Source organism: Balaenoptera musculus, chromosome 1 (assembly GCF_009873245.2).
Source record: "Balaenoptera musculus isolate JJ_BM4_2016_0621 chromosome 1, mBalMus1.pri.v3, whole genome shotgun sequence".
Lineage (NCBI taxonomy): Eukaryota > Metazoa > Chordata > Mammalia > Artiodactyla > Balaenopteridae > Balaenoptera > Balaenoptera musculus.
In genome coordinates, this window is record NC_045785.1 from 12,232,458 (window position 1) to 12,245,552 (window position 13,095).

General features: G+C 44.0%; 1 protein-coding gene across 1 annotated transcript; it reads left to right on the forward strand.

The window, feature by feature from the left end:
- Positions 1-9,079: 9,079 nt before the first annotated feature.
- On the forward strand, positions 9,080-12,670 carry LOC118881719 (steroid receptor associated and regulated protein). Its single transcript, XM_036826896.1, has 3 exons — positions 9,080-9,090; positions 9,300-9,586; positions 10,899-12,670. Exons 1-3 carry the CDS (start codon positions 9,080-9,082, stop codon positions 11,327-11,329), a joined length of 729 nt encoding a protein of 242 aa, XP_036682791.1. The 3' UTR covers positions 11,330-12,670.
- Positions 12,671-13,095: the final 425 nt, after the last annotated feature.

The window sequence follows — 13,095 nt, forward strand, 5'->3', positions numbered from 1 at the left end:
CAGGCAAAAAATAGTTACATAAGTTATCATTCATCACAATAAGTATTGTTGCCTAGAGGAAAGTGCCTAATGAAGGTAAGGCTGTAGATGGAGCAGTTGCTGCAACTGACCGTTATGGTGAGAGTGAGGGCTATAAGGGCTGTGGGGTGAACTGGCTGTTTATAATTACACTGAAGAGTTTCAAAAAATAAATATTTAGGGTTTAAATTCTCAGCTCAAGACAGAGCCAGAGAACCAGGGCCCACTCCTGACTACTCTAAATATGTTTTCTCATCTCTTGTAGCCACAGGGCTTATGCAGTCAAAAATTGGACGGAGCTGATCCTGTGGGTTGCTAAACTGCAATATAATTGCAATGTAAGTTGTAATATAATTGCATATAACTGCAACGGGCCAGATGCATTGACTGGGAACAAGGGACACTTAGGAATCGAAATGGGGATGTTTGGGTGGATGCAGATGACTGAGTTCCCTGACTCCCCAAATCCAGAATTCAGTGAAACCCCTGTGCCACAGAAGCAGCCCCTCCTCCCATCGAATGGGCTGATCCTGCTCTCCCTGGAAAGCATGTAATAACCTCATAGTAGGAAGTTATTTTGCAAGGAGATGCTGGTTCCTTTCAGAGACCACTCCACCATCCTTCATTTGTCTCCAGATCTATAAAGAGAGTCTAATTCCAAAACGCCCCAGGGAACAAGCACAGAGTCTGACTATGGAGATGGCTTACACACAAGAAAGAAAGAAAAGGAAGGGAAGGGAAGGGGGATGGAAGGAAAGGAAGGAAGAAAGGAAAGGAAGGAAGGAGGGAGGGAAGGAGGAAGAGAAAGAGAGAGCGAGAGCACATTAACTAATAAATGAGCTGAAACCTGGGGAATATAGGTGTAGGGTGCTAAAGGTGCTAGGTCCAGGAGGAAGGGAGATTACATTAGACTTGGCAGAATGTCTCGATACAAATGCACATTACAGAGATTTCGGTGTTTTAATGTTCCAGCTGAGAATGGTTCTATCAGCACAGTTGGTTGAATAAAATCTGGACCCCATAGTGGTCTTCATTAAATGACGGTGAGACGATGGAAACTCTTTAGAGTAATAAAGAGGAAGAAATGCAAAAATTTGGGCAGGGTGGTTGGGACAGGGCAGGAGTAAGTATACATGTGTTGATTGAATGAGTGAAGGACTGACTTGCCTGGTTTCTCACTGGGGGCCATTCCTCCAGTGTATTACTAACTGGCTCCCTCACCCCGAGCTCCTCCCCCTCTAACCCCCTCTTCCCCTTAGCCCTCAGAGTGACACACAAGGCCCGTCACCATCTCCGAAGTCTCTGGCCTAAACCTCATCCACCCCCTACCCTAAAGTCTTCCCAAAGCTCAGTCACTATTTACACATGGGCTACCTTGCATTTTCCCAATGAGGAGATTTTTTTAACTGGTTGGCCAACTTGTGGATATAAACTTGAAGCGCTGTAGATAAACTGACAAATGTCTATTTATACAATTTAGTTTATCAATTTGATTATAAACATATTAAAAATCATGAATTATGTAACAGTGTATTTATTTATAAATGCTACTTTTTTTTTCTCTGCTCACTTTTCATGTAATGGTTTCCTTTACTCTTCACAGACATCCTCGGCACACATCCTTGACACTTTTAAATTCATTTTGAAAACTTTGTAAAGTACACAAGAGTAGTGAAAATAACGAAATATTTTCTATACCCCTCTTACCCAGATTCAACAGTTAACTTTTGCTAAATGTACTTAGGATATCCTTCCTTTCTTTCTTTCTTTCTTTTTTTTTTTTTTTGGCTGCACTGTGAGGCATGTGGATCTTAGTTCTCCCCACTGACCAGGGATGGAACCCGTGCACCCTGCAATGGAAGTGCGGAGTCTTAACGACTGGACCGCCAAGGAAGTCCCTATCCTTCCTTTCTTTTAAAAAAAATTGCTAAGATGGCTGGTGGGTTTGGGTGGCAGCAGTCTGATTCCCTCTTCGGAAAGTTCCTCATCAACCTTCCATGTAATAGTTTCTTCCTTTGAAGATGCTTGTCTGAGTCAATAATTTCATTAGAGGTTGTAAAATGATGCATTTCTGATCCTATCATTCTTTCCGCATTTATTAGCTGGAATTCTTCTATAAACAAGAACTTTCCCTCATCAACTAGGGCCATATGGTTACCTAGAAAAAAATAGTTCATTCAGGGAAGACTGGATAGAGCTCATTTTCTAAAAATAATAGCTTTCTTGAGATATAATTCACATACCATACAATTCCCCCTTTTAAAGTATACAATTCAGTGGTTATTAGTATATTCACAGTCGTGCAACCAACACTGCTATCTAATTTCAGAATATTTTCATCACTCCCCAAAGAAACCCCATACTTACTTGCAGTCACTCCGCATTCCTCCCTTCCCCCAACGCCTGACAACCACTAATCTACTTTTGGTTTTTACAGCTTTGCCTATTCTGGACATTTTATAAAATGGAATCATACAACATGTGGTCTTTAACGACTGGCTTCTTTCACTTAGATTTTAAGCTTCATCCACATTGTAACATGTATCAGTACTTCACTCTTTTTTATGGTCAAATAATACTCCACTGTATAAATATACCACATTTGGTTTGTCCGTTCATCAGTTGATGGACATTTGCATCATTTTCACTTTTGCTATTGTGAATGACGATGCTATGAACATTTGTGTACAAGTTTAGGGTGGACATATGTTTTCACTCTTGGGTGTATACATAAGAGTGAAATTGCTGGGTCTTAGGATAACTCTATCTTTAACATTTTGAGGAACTGCCAAATTGTTTTCCAAGGTGACTGCACCATTTTTTTAAATTGAAGTATAGTCTATTTACAGTGTTTCAAGTGTACAGCAAACCGATTTAGTTATACATATATATATATTATTTTTCAGATTCTTTTCCATTATAGGTTGTTACAAGATACTGAATATAGTTCTCTGTGCTGTATAGTAGGTCCTTGTTTATATATTCTACATATAGTAGTGTGTATCTGTTAATCCCAAATGCCTAATTTATCCCCCCCATTCAAAGTGACTGCAACATTTAACAATCCCACTAGTAATCTAAGAGGGTTCCAGTTTCTCCAGATCCTCACTAACACTTGTGATTGTCTGTCTTCCTGATGTTCATTTCCTTTGAATTTTCAATTTTCAGAGAAAAGAGAAGGTGTCCACTAAGATCAAATGAGAGTCCTCCCCACTCACTTTTTTTTTAAACTTTTTATTTTAAATTGGAGTAGAGTTGATTAACAATGTTGTGTTAGTTTCAGGTGTACAGCAAAGTGATTCAGTTATACATATACATGTATCTCTTCTTTTTCAAATTCTTTTCCCATTTAGGTTGTTACATCATATTGAGCAGGGTTCCCTGTGCTATATAGTAGGTCCTTGTTGGTTATCCATTTTGAATATAGCAGTGTGTACCCACTCACTTTTTTTTTTAACACCTTTATTGTAGTATAATTGCTTTACAATTGTGTATTAGTTTCTGCTTTATAAGAAAGTGAATCAGCTATACATATACGTATATCCCCATATCTCCTCCCTCTTGCGTCTTCCTCCCACCCTCCCTATCCCACCCCTCTAGGTGGTTACAAAGCACCGAGCTGATCTCCCTGTGCTATGTGGCTGCTTCCCACTAGCTATCTATTTTACATTTGGTAGTGTATGTCCATGCCACTCTCTCACTTCATCCCAGCTTACCCTATCCCCTCCCCATGTCCTCAAGTCCATTCTCTACGTCTGTGTCTTTATTCCTGTCCTGCCCCTAGGTTCTTCAGAACCTTTTTTTTTTTTTAGATTCCACATATATGTGTTAGCATACGGTATTTGTTTTTCTCTTTCTGACTTACTTCACTCTGTATGACAGACTCTAGGTCCATCCACCTCACTACAAATAACTCAACTTCATTTCTCTTTATGGCTGAGTAATATTTCATTGTATACATGTGCCACAACTTCTTTATCCATTCATCTGTCGATGGACACTTAGGTTGCTTCCATGTCCTGGCTATTGTAAATAGAGCTGCAATGAACATTGACCCACTCACTTTTTAAAAATACTTTTTAAATTTTAAAATAATTTTAGATTTATTTAAAAGTCGCAAAGATAGTACAGAGAGTTCCTGTGCACTCCACACCCGGTTTTCCCATTGTTAACATCTTACTTGACCATGAAACATTTGTCAAAAGTGAGGAAACAACATTGGTACATGACTATTAACTAAATTCCAGACTTTATTTGGATTTCACCAGTTTTTCCGTTAATGTTCTTTTTCTGTTCCAGGATCCAGTCCAGGATCCCACATGGCATGTAGTCATCAGGTCTCCTTAGCCTCCTCTGGTCTGTGACGGTTTCTCAGTCTTTCCTTGTTTTTCATGATCTTGACACTGTGAAGAGTACTGGGTGGGTATTTTTCAGAATGCCCTTCAGTTTGGATATTTCCAGTGTTTTTCTCATGATTAAACCAGGGTTATGGGTTTTGAGGAAGGAGAACACAGATGAGAAGTGCCCTTCTCATCACACGATATCAGGAGTGCATACTCTTCACACGTACCCAGTCACTTTGGCTTAAATTGTGGTAAAATATACACTGCCCAGTCACTTTTTTTTTTTTTTGTATTTTTATTTATTTATTTATTTATGGCTGTGTTGGGTCTTCATTTCTATGCGAGGGCTTTCTCTAGTTGCGGCAAGTGGGGGCCACTCTTCATCGTGGTGCACGGGCCTCTCGTTATCGCGGCCTTCTCTTGTTGCGGAGCACAGGCTCCAGACACGCAGGCTCAGTAATTATGGCTCACGGGCCTAGTTGCTCCGCGGCATGTGGGATCTTCCCAGACCAGGGCTCGAACCCGTGTCCCCTGCATTGGCAGGCAGATTCTCAACCACTGCAACACCAGGGAAGCCCCCAGTCACTTTTTAAATCATCCAACACAGGCAACAATATCTAGCTAGAATTTAATTTTGTTTGATTTTCTTTGTTTTTTAAATTTTTTTATTGAGGTATAGTTGATTTACAATGTTGTGTTAGTTTCTGGTGTCCAGCAAAGTGATTCAGTTATATAGATATAGATACATTCATATTCTTTTCCATTATGGTTTATTACAGGGTATTGAATATAGTTCACTGTGCTAACCAGTAGGACCTTGTCATTTATCTATTTTATATATAGTAGTTTGTATCTGCTAATCCCAAACGCCTAATATATCCCTCCCCCACTTCTTTTCCCCTTTGGTAACCATAAGTTTGTTTTCTGTCTGTGAGTCTGTTTCTGTTTTGTAAATAAGTTCATTTGTATCATATTTTAGATTCCACATATAAGTGATATCATATCTCTTTATTTCTTTTTTTTTTTCTCTTTCTGACTTACTTCACCTAGTATGATAATCTCTAGGTCCATCGATGTTGCTGCAAATGGCATTATTTCATCCTTTTTTTATGGCTGAGTAGTATTCCATTGTATATATATATATACTACATCTTCTTTATCCATTCATCTCTTGATGGACATTTAGGTTGCTTCAATGTCTTGGCTATTGTAAATAATGCTGCTATGAACATTGGGGTGCATGTAATTTTAAATTTTCTTTGATATTTATATAGCATATTGGTTTTCTACTGCCGCTGTAACAAATTACCAGTCTTGTGGCTTAAAGCAACACAAATTTATCATCAGTTGATCAGAAGTCCAACGTGAGCTAAAATCAAGATGTTGGCAGGATGGTTCCTTTACAGAGGTTTTAGGGGAAAATCCCTTTCCTTGCCTTTGCCAGGTTATAGAAGCTGCCTACATTCCTTGGCTCATGGCCTCCCTCCACCTCTTCGAAGCCAGTGTTAAAAACAAGACAACAACGGCCATAAAGCAACAACATTGTAAATTAACTATACTTCAGTAAAAAATTGGTTTATAAATAATAATACAAAATAAAATAAAATAATACAAATGAACTTATTTAAAAAACAGAAACAGACTCACAGACATAGAAAACAAACTTATGGTTACCAAACGGGAAAGAGAGAGAGGAAGGGATAAATTAGGAGTATGGGATTAACAGAGACACACCACTATATATAAACTATATATATATACATATATATATATAAATATCAAGGATTTACTGTATAGCACAGGGAACTATATTCAATATCTTATAATAACCTATAATGGAAAAGAATCAGGAAATATATATATTATGTGTGTATAACTGAATCACTTTGCTGTACACCTGAAACTAACACAACATTGTAAATCAACTATATTTCAATAAAAACAAACAAAAACAAAACAAAGCAAGACAACAAGCCTGAAATGGAGTTGCTTATGCTAAGCCTCACATCACCAAATGAAGATTTAACTTAATTACAGTTTTGGCTCTCCCAGAAATGGAATCTTAAACCATTCAATCAGGAAACACCTGATTGACACTAGCTAGGTGCCTGATAGACCCCTGCCCTCCCAAAAAGGAAAGTAACCTTGTGATAACCAACCCGCTTTTTTGCCTAGTATAACTTCCTATTCCTGCTCCTTTCTGCCTATAAGTCTCTCATTTTGTACAGCTCCTCAGAGTTACTTTCTATCTTCTAGATTGGATGCTACCTGATTCAAGTCCATTTTTTTTCAAATAAACTCTTAAGATGTTTACTATGTCCCAGTTTGTCTTTTTTTTTTAAATTAATTAAATTATTTATTTGGCTGCATTGGCCTCTCTCTAGCTGTGGTGCGCGGGCTCCAGAGAGCGCAGGCTCAGTAGTTGTGGCGCACGGGCTTAGTTGCCCCACGGCATGGGGGATCTTAGTTCCCGGACCAGGGATTGAACCCTGCATTGGGCAGATTCTTAACCACTGGACCACCAGTTTGTCTTTTTTTTTTTTTTTTTAACTTTTGGGTTTATTTATTTTATTTATTTATTTATTTATGGCTGTGTTGGGTCTTCGTTTCTGTGCGAGGGCCTTCTCCAGCTGTGGCAAGTGGGGGCCACTCTTCATCGTGGTACGCGGGCCTCTCATTATCGCGGCCTCTCTTGTTGCGGAGCACAGGCTCCAGACGCGCAGGCTCAGTAACTGTGGCTCACAGGCCCAGTCGCTCCGCGGCATGCGGGATCCTCCCAGACCAGGGCCTGAACCCGTGTCCCCTGCATTGGCAGGCAGACTCTCAACCACTGCGCCACCAGGGAAGCCCCACCAGTTTGTCTTTTAACACCAGCAATGGCAGATTGAGTCTCCCTCACTTCATAGGTCTCTGGCCTCGTTCCATTGTCACATTTTTTTCTTTTTTTAAATTAATTAATTAATTAATTAATTAATTTTGGCTGTGTTGGGTCTTCGTTGCTACGCGTGGGCTTTCTCTAGTTGCGGCGAGCAGGGGCTACTCTTCGTTGTGGTGTGTGGGCTTCTCATCGCGGTGGCTTCTCTTGTTGCGGAGCATGGGTTCTAGGCGCACAGGCTTCAGCAGTTGTGGTGTGCGGGCTCAGTAGTTGTGGCTCGTGGGCTCTAGCAGGCAGGCTCAGTTGTTGTGGTGTACGGACTTAGTTGCTCTGTGGCATATGGGATCTTCCCAGACCAGGGCTCGAACCCGTGTCCCCTGCATTGGCAGGCGGATTCTTAACCACTGCGCCACCAGGGAAGTCCCTGTCACATCTCTTTCTAACCCAGCCAGGAGAAGGTCTCCAATTATAAGGACTAGTGTGATCAGATTGAACTCACTCAGATAATCCAGGACAATATCCCTATCTCAAAGTCCACACCTCTGACCAAATATATATTTGGTCTTCTGGCTCCTGGCACAGAGCTCCTAACAGCCTTGAAATTTCCCAAGTCAGAAGAGTGAAAAGCATGTCTTTTGTTATGTAAATGAGGTGACTTTTGGAAAGCCCCTGTGTCACCTAAGAATGGGGGCAGGAGAACCAACCACGTGATTACAGGGTTGGAACTGTCAGTCCCACCGACCCACTGACCTCCGGGATGTGAGTGGGGCTGGAGATTGACGGCCACCAAAGGCCAGTGATTTAATCAGTCGTGCCTATGTAACGAACCTCCATTAAAACCCAAAAGAACAGGGTTTGGAGAGCTTCTGGGTTGGTGAACACGTGGAGATTGGGGAAAAGTGGCGCTCTCAGACAGTGTGGAAGCTCCTAGCCCTCCACGCATACCTCGCCTGTGCATCTCTTCCATCTGGCTGTTCCTGAGTTATATTCTTTTATAACAAACTAGTAATCTAGTAAGTAAAATGTTTCTCTGAGTTCTGTGATCTGCTCTAGCAAACTGATCGAATCCAAGGAGTGCGTTGTGGGACCTTCCCATCTGTAGGTCAGAAGCACAGGTGACAACCAGGACTTGTGATTGATGTCTGTGTCAGGGGCAGTCTTGTAGGACTGAACTCTTAGCCTGTGAGATATGAAGCTATCTCCAGGTAGGTAATGTCAGAAATGAATTAATTGATTGGTAATGTGGAACAAAAGAAAACAAAACACGTCAGAACTGGTGTCAGAATTGGAATACCCTTAATCACACCTGCAAAGACGCTTTTGCTGTGTAAGGTAACATTTTTCACAGGTTCTGGGGATTAAGGCATGGACATCTTTGGGGTACCATCTTCTACCATACATAGTTACTTATTTATAGTAGTACTACTGTTTCTGTTTAATGAAGCCATACCAAGTTTCCTCTTGTGGACAAAGAATGTCACCTGCCATAACAGTAAACAAAGGACGTTCCAGCCATCAAGCCACCAGCCAACGCAGCCGCCCCAACAGTGCAACCTGAAGGGATTCAGGATGGAGAAAAACAGCATACTGGCCCTAGGTAAGGTGGAGCCCTCATGATGGGGTTAGTGCCCTTGTAAAAGAGACCCCAGAGAGCTTTCTTGCACTTTCTGTGAGGTGAAGACACAGTGGAAAGACAGCCATCTATGAACCAGTAGGCAGGTCCTTACCAAACACTAAAATCTATAGGTGCCTTGATCTCAGACTTCCCAGCATCGAGAACCGTGAGAAACAAATGTTTGTGGTTTAAATCCCCTAGTCTATTGCTGCTCGAACCGACTAAGACATGGACATATTGTCAGTAGTATTCCATATAGTTCTTAGGTAGGAAAGAAACAAAATTAAAAACAACTAAAAACTGGGAATGCAGCCAGAGAATGACTGAGGTTTGGGAAACTGAGGCCTGGATGAGAAGGTTCCAAGGCTTGTCTCAAGTGAGGAAGCAGCTGGAATTGGAGGAAACAGTATCTGTTTGGTAGAAGGCCTACCTCCCAGTGACCCGACAGCAATCCTGTTGACATAACCCCGTTGATCAAAGCAATCCCCCAACTGCTCCAAGCCAGTTCCTGTGGCTCGTGGTGGAATTCGCTCAGCGGATCCGGAGCTGGTAAATATAAAACGTCTGGTCCTCGGGTGGGAGCTGCATCCTGGAAAAGGCTGCTGACAACTGCTGCCTCTGCCAGTGCTGAGCCAGGCGCTATGGAATCAGTAGCAGTCCCAACGGAAGACCCCAGAGACCTGAGAGCCTGCCCCCAAGTCAGGGGCCTGGAGACGGACCTGGAGACTAGCTCAGGTGAGGGGTGGCAGAGGGTGCCTCAGCCCTGCAGCTGAGGGAGGCTGGGCAGGCTTGGGGGGGAGGTGCTGGCAGCAGAGGGCGGACACCCTCCCCTCCGGGGCCGCCAGGATTCTCAAGCCATGGGTGGGCTTCATTTACAGTTGACTCTTGAACAACTTGGGGGTTAAGGGCGCTGACCCTCCACGCAGTAGAAAATCCGCCTATAACTATAATCAGCCCTTCGTATCCACATCCACAGATCCAACCTACTACGGATTGTGTAGTAATTGGTATTTATTGAAAAAAATCCGCATATAAGTGGACCCGCAGTTCAAACCCATGTTGTTCAAGGATCGACTGTATTTCCTGTGTTTACTAACCTACCAGCACAGAAGCTTCCTTCTGAAGCCTGTGTCGTAGTGAAGAGCACGTAGTTAAGAGGATGGATTTGTTTATTATTTGGGTAACTTGAAACGTTACTTTTCTAAGAGCACAGGCTTTGGATTCAGAGAGACGTGCTCTGGCACTTGCTTCATTGATAAATCGATTGATTGGTTCTTGGCTTCTCCCCGTTTGGTGGGGTGGACAGAGCAGGGATCCTCAGGGCAGAGGGGACCGATAGACGAGATTATGGGTGGGGAAGGAAAAAGAGCAGCATGATGTTCCCTGAGGACCACCAACACCTGTACAAGCTGAGCCTCAGTTTCCTCACCTGTAGGAGGTGGCCGGGGCTTTCCCCTTACTACTCACTATGGTGTGGCCCGTGGACCAGGTGCGCCGGCATTCCCTGGGAGCTTGTTAGAAATGCAGACCCTCAGGCTCCACCCCAGACCCACTCGCTGTACCAGAATCTGCATGTCAACAAGATGCTCAGGCAGCTCGTGGGCACAGTGGGGTTGAGAGGCTCTGAGGCAGTGGCCTCCATGTTCCTGGAAGGCAGAGAGCTGATATGGGGGGAAGCCAGGTTTAAACTCAGGTCTCCCCAGTGCTGAAATCCACGCTCTCAGGCCCCACTGTCTTCCCATCTTTGTGCGTCAACTAATGCGCAGTTAAATCCCTGTTAAGGGAACTCTACTCAGTATTCTGTAATAACCTATATGGGAAAAGAATCCGAAAAAGAATGGATGGATGTATATGTATAACTGAATCACTGTGCTGTACGCCTGAAACTAACACAACATGCTAAATCAACTACACTCCAATATAAAATAAAAATTAAATTAAAAAAAATCCCTGTTGAATGAATGAACAAGTGAATGAACACATGAATTAATGGAACCATATCCCTTTCAATGCTAACACAAATCTTTGGTCTTTTCCTTCCTTCTAGGTGGAAAGCCGGCCCGCCATCGGAAGGCCATCCCCAAAGCTCACCTAACTTTTGTTATCGACTGTACTCATGGGAAACAGATCTCCCTGGCAGCACTCCCAGGGCCACCCCGCGTCCCTAGTCCCAACCTAGGACCTGTCATCCCTCCAATGAAGACTTACATCTTGTTATGTGGGGAAAACCGGCCCCGCCATGTAACTCAGGAGGCTCCCCTAGGTGGGGGAGGCCTTGCCCAGACCAGGGGCCCCCTGCCACCCTGCAGAGAGACTACGGCCCCAGCTTCCTCCCCAGCCAGTCCACTCTGCCTCCAGGGTGCTCCTGAAGCCAAGGGGGGCCCTGTGAAGACTGTGTCCTCGAGGTCTTCAGCTTGGGGAACGGTCATAGTCTCGCTCAAAGCCCTCTCCTCCTGTGTCTGTGGGCAGGCTGATTAACTGGAAGAGCCTGGCCAAGGGAGGAAAGGGCTGGCAACCCAAGCTCCAGAGTTCAGCGGATGCAGTTCCCAGGGTTCACTCCCTCTTCCCCAGCCAAGTAGAAGTCTTTTGTGCCTGAGCCAAGGAAGGAGCATTAGATCCCTAAAGGACATCTGAAACAGCCACGAGTATCCTACTTCTCCATCCTCTCCATCTTTGTTCACCTTTCAGCGGAAGCAGGGTAAGGCAACGCCACATAGAAAGAGACTAATTCACTAACACAGCAAATTCTGAAGGAGCATCTCCCACATGCCAGGCCCTGCAAAGTGCTAAAGAAGATACTACAGCATTCTTGGAGCTTGTACTCTTGGGGGTGGGGAAGAAAGGTTAAACAACCTAATAAAGATGATTTTGAACAGTGTAATGAGTGCTGTGTAGAAACTGAAACAGGGTGCTGGGATGGAAAATGATGGGGCAAAGAGCTTTTCTGATACAGTGATTGGGAAAGGCCTCTCTGAGTGGGTAACAAAGTATGATCTAAAAGATGAGAAGGAGCCAGCACCGCAAACCATCCTCCCTAGGGTCACCTGGTTGGCATCTCATCCCAGAGCAGGAGTCAGAACCTCCCAGCACAATGGGCAGGGGTAGCACATTGCCTGCTGTCAGCTCACGTGCAAGTGTGTAGGTCACTAGGGATCACCCGGAGGGCACAGGACTCAGGATGGGAGAATCAAAGGCCCAGGTGGGATGGGAAGTAAGGGGAGATGGCTTCTCAAGAGGGGGCAGAAGTGCTCAGAAAGGGAATGGAGTATCATGTTTGAATGAATGAAAATAAGAGATATTATTTATTGAGCTGCATACCAGGCTTATACTGGCCTCTAGGGATACAGAAAAGGGGGTTGGGGGCTTTGTTCCTACCCCGCAGGGCAGTCCTGTCCTCAGCAGGTTGCTGTGAGGGGAGGTGTAGGTCTAAGAGATGCACAGAGCTGTGTGAGATTCATCTGAGTAAGAGTGTCTCAAGGCTCTTGGATTAAAATTGCTGAATGTTCATTTATTCAATGACTGTTTTACTAGGTTCTTACAAACACTAGTGGCTAACATGTACTGACCATTTGGTCTGTGCCAGGGAAGTGACATCCTCCAAGTGTCAGTACCGGGAAGCACTGTTTTGTACCCATTTCACAGATTAGAGAATCAAGGCACAGAGAGGTTGAGGAATGCACTCAAGGTCCCATAGACTGGTACAGTTGGGATTAGAACCCAAGCCAGCCTGGTGCTCAAGTTCTTGCTCTTAACCGTAGAGCAGATGGCCTCTCGTCCTGGCAGGGTCTCTTCTAAACAGAGGGGATCTAGAGAGAGCAGACCCTGTCCTCAACGAGCTCACAGCCTGGTGGGGGAGGCAAGAAGAAGGTGACTATTGCAATAGCTTCTGGTAAGTGCAACAGTAAGGGCACAGAGAATGATGTTGGGGCTGGAGGAGGATGCCCAGCCCATTAGGGAGAGGAGATCAAGGAGGGCTTCCTGCAGGAAGTGGCATCTAAACTAAAATCTGACCAGTGGGTGAGTCATACAAAGGCAAGGGGGCCGGGATGGGGAGTGTTCCAAGGAGAAGGACCAAATTTATTCAGTCTGGCTGGAGTATTCATTCATTCACCAAGTATTTGTTGGGCACCCACTGTGTGCTAATCTCTGGGCTCGACCCTGGGATGGAGCAGTGATAGACAGACGAGGCCCTGACATGAAGGAGCTTATCCTCCAGCTGGGGGAGACAATGCATGTACACACTC

Bases quoted from the DNA above. Each gene is read 5' to 3' on its own strand.
- LOC118881719 (XM_036826896.1), top strand. The intron at 9,587-10,898 runs GTGAGGGGTGGC...CCTTCCTTCTAG, and splicing joins GGACCTGGAGACTAGCTCAG to GTGGAAAGCCGGCCCGCCAT.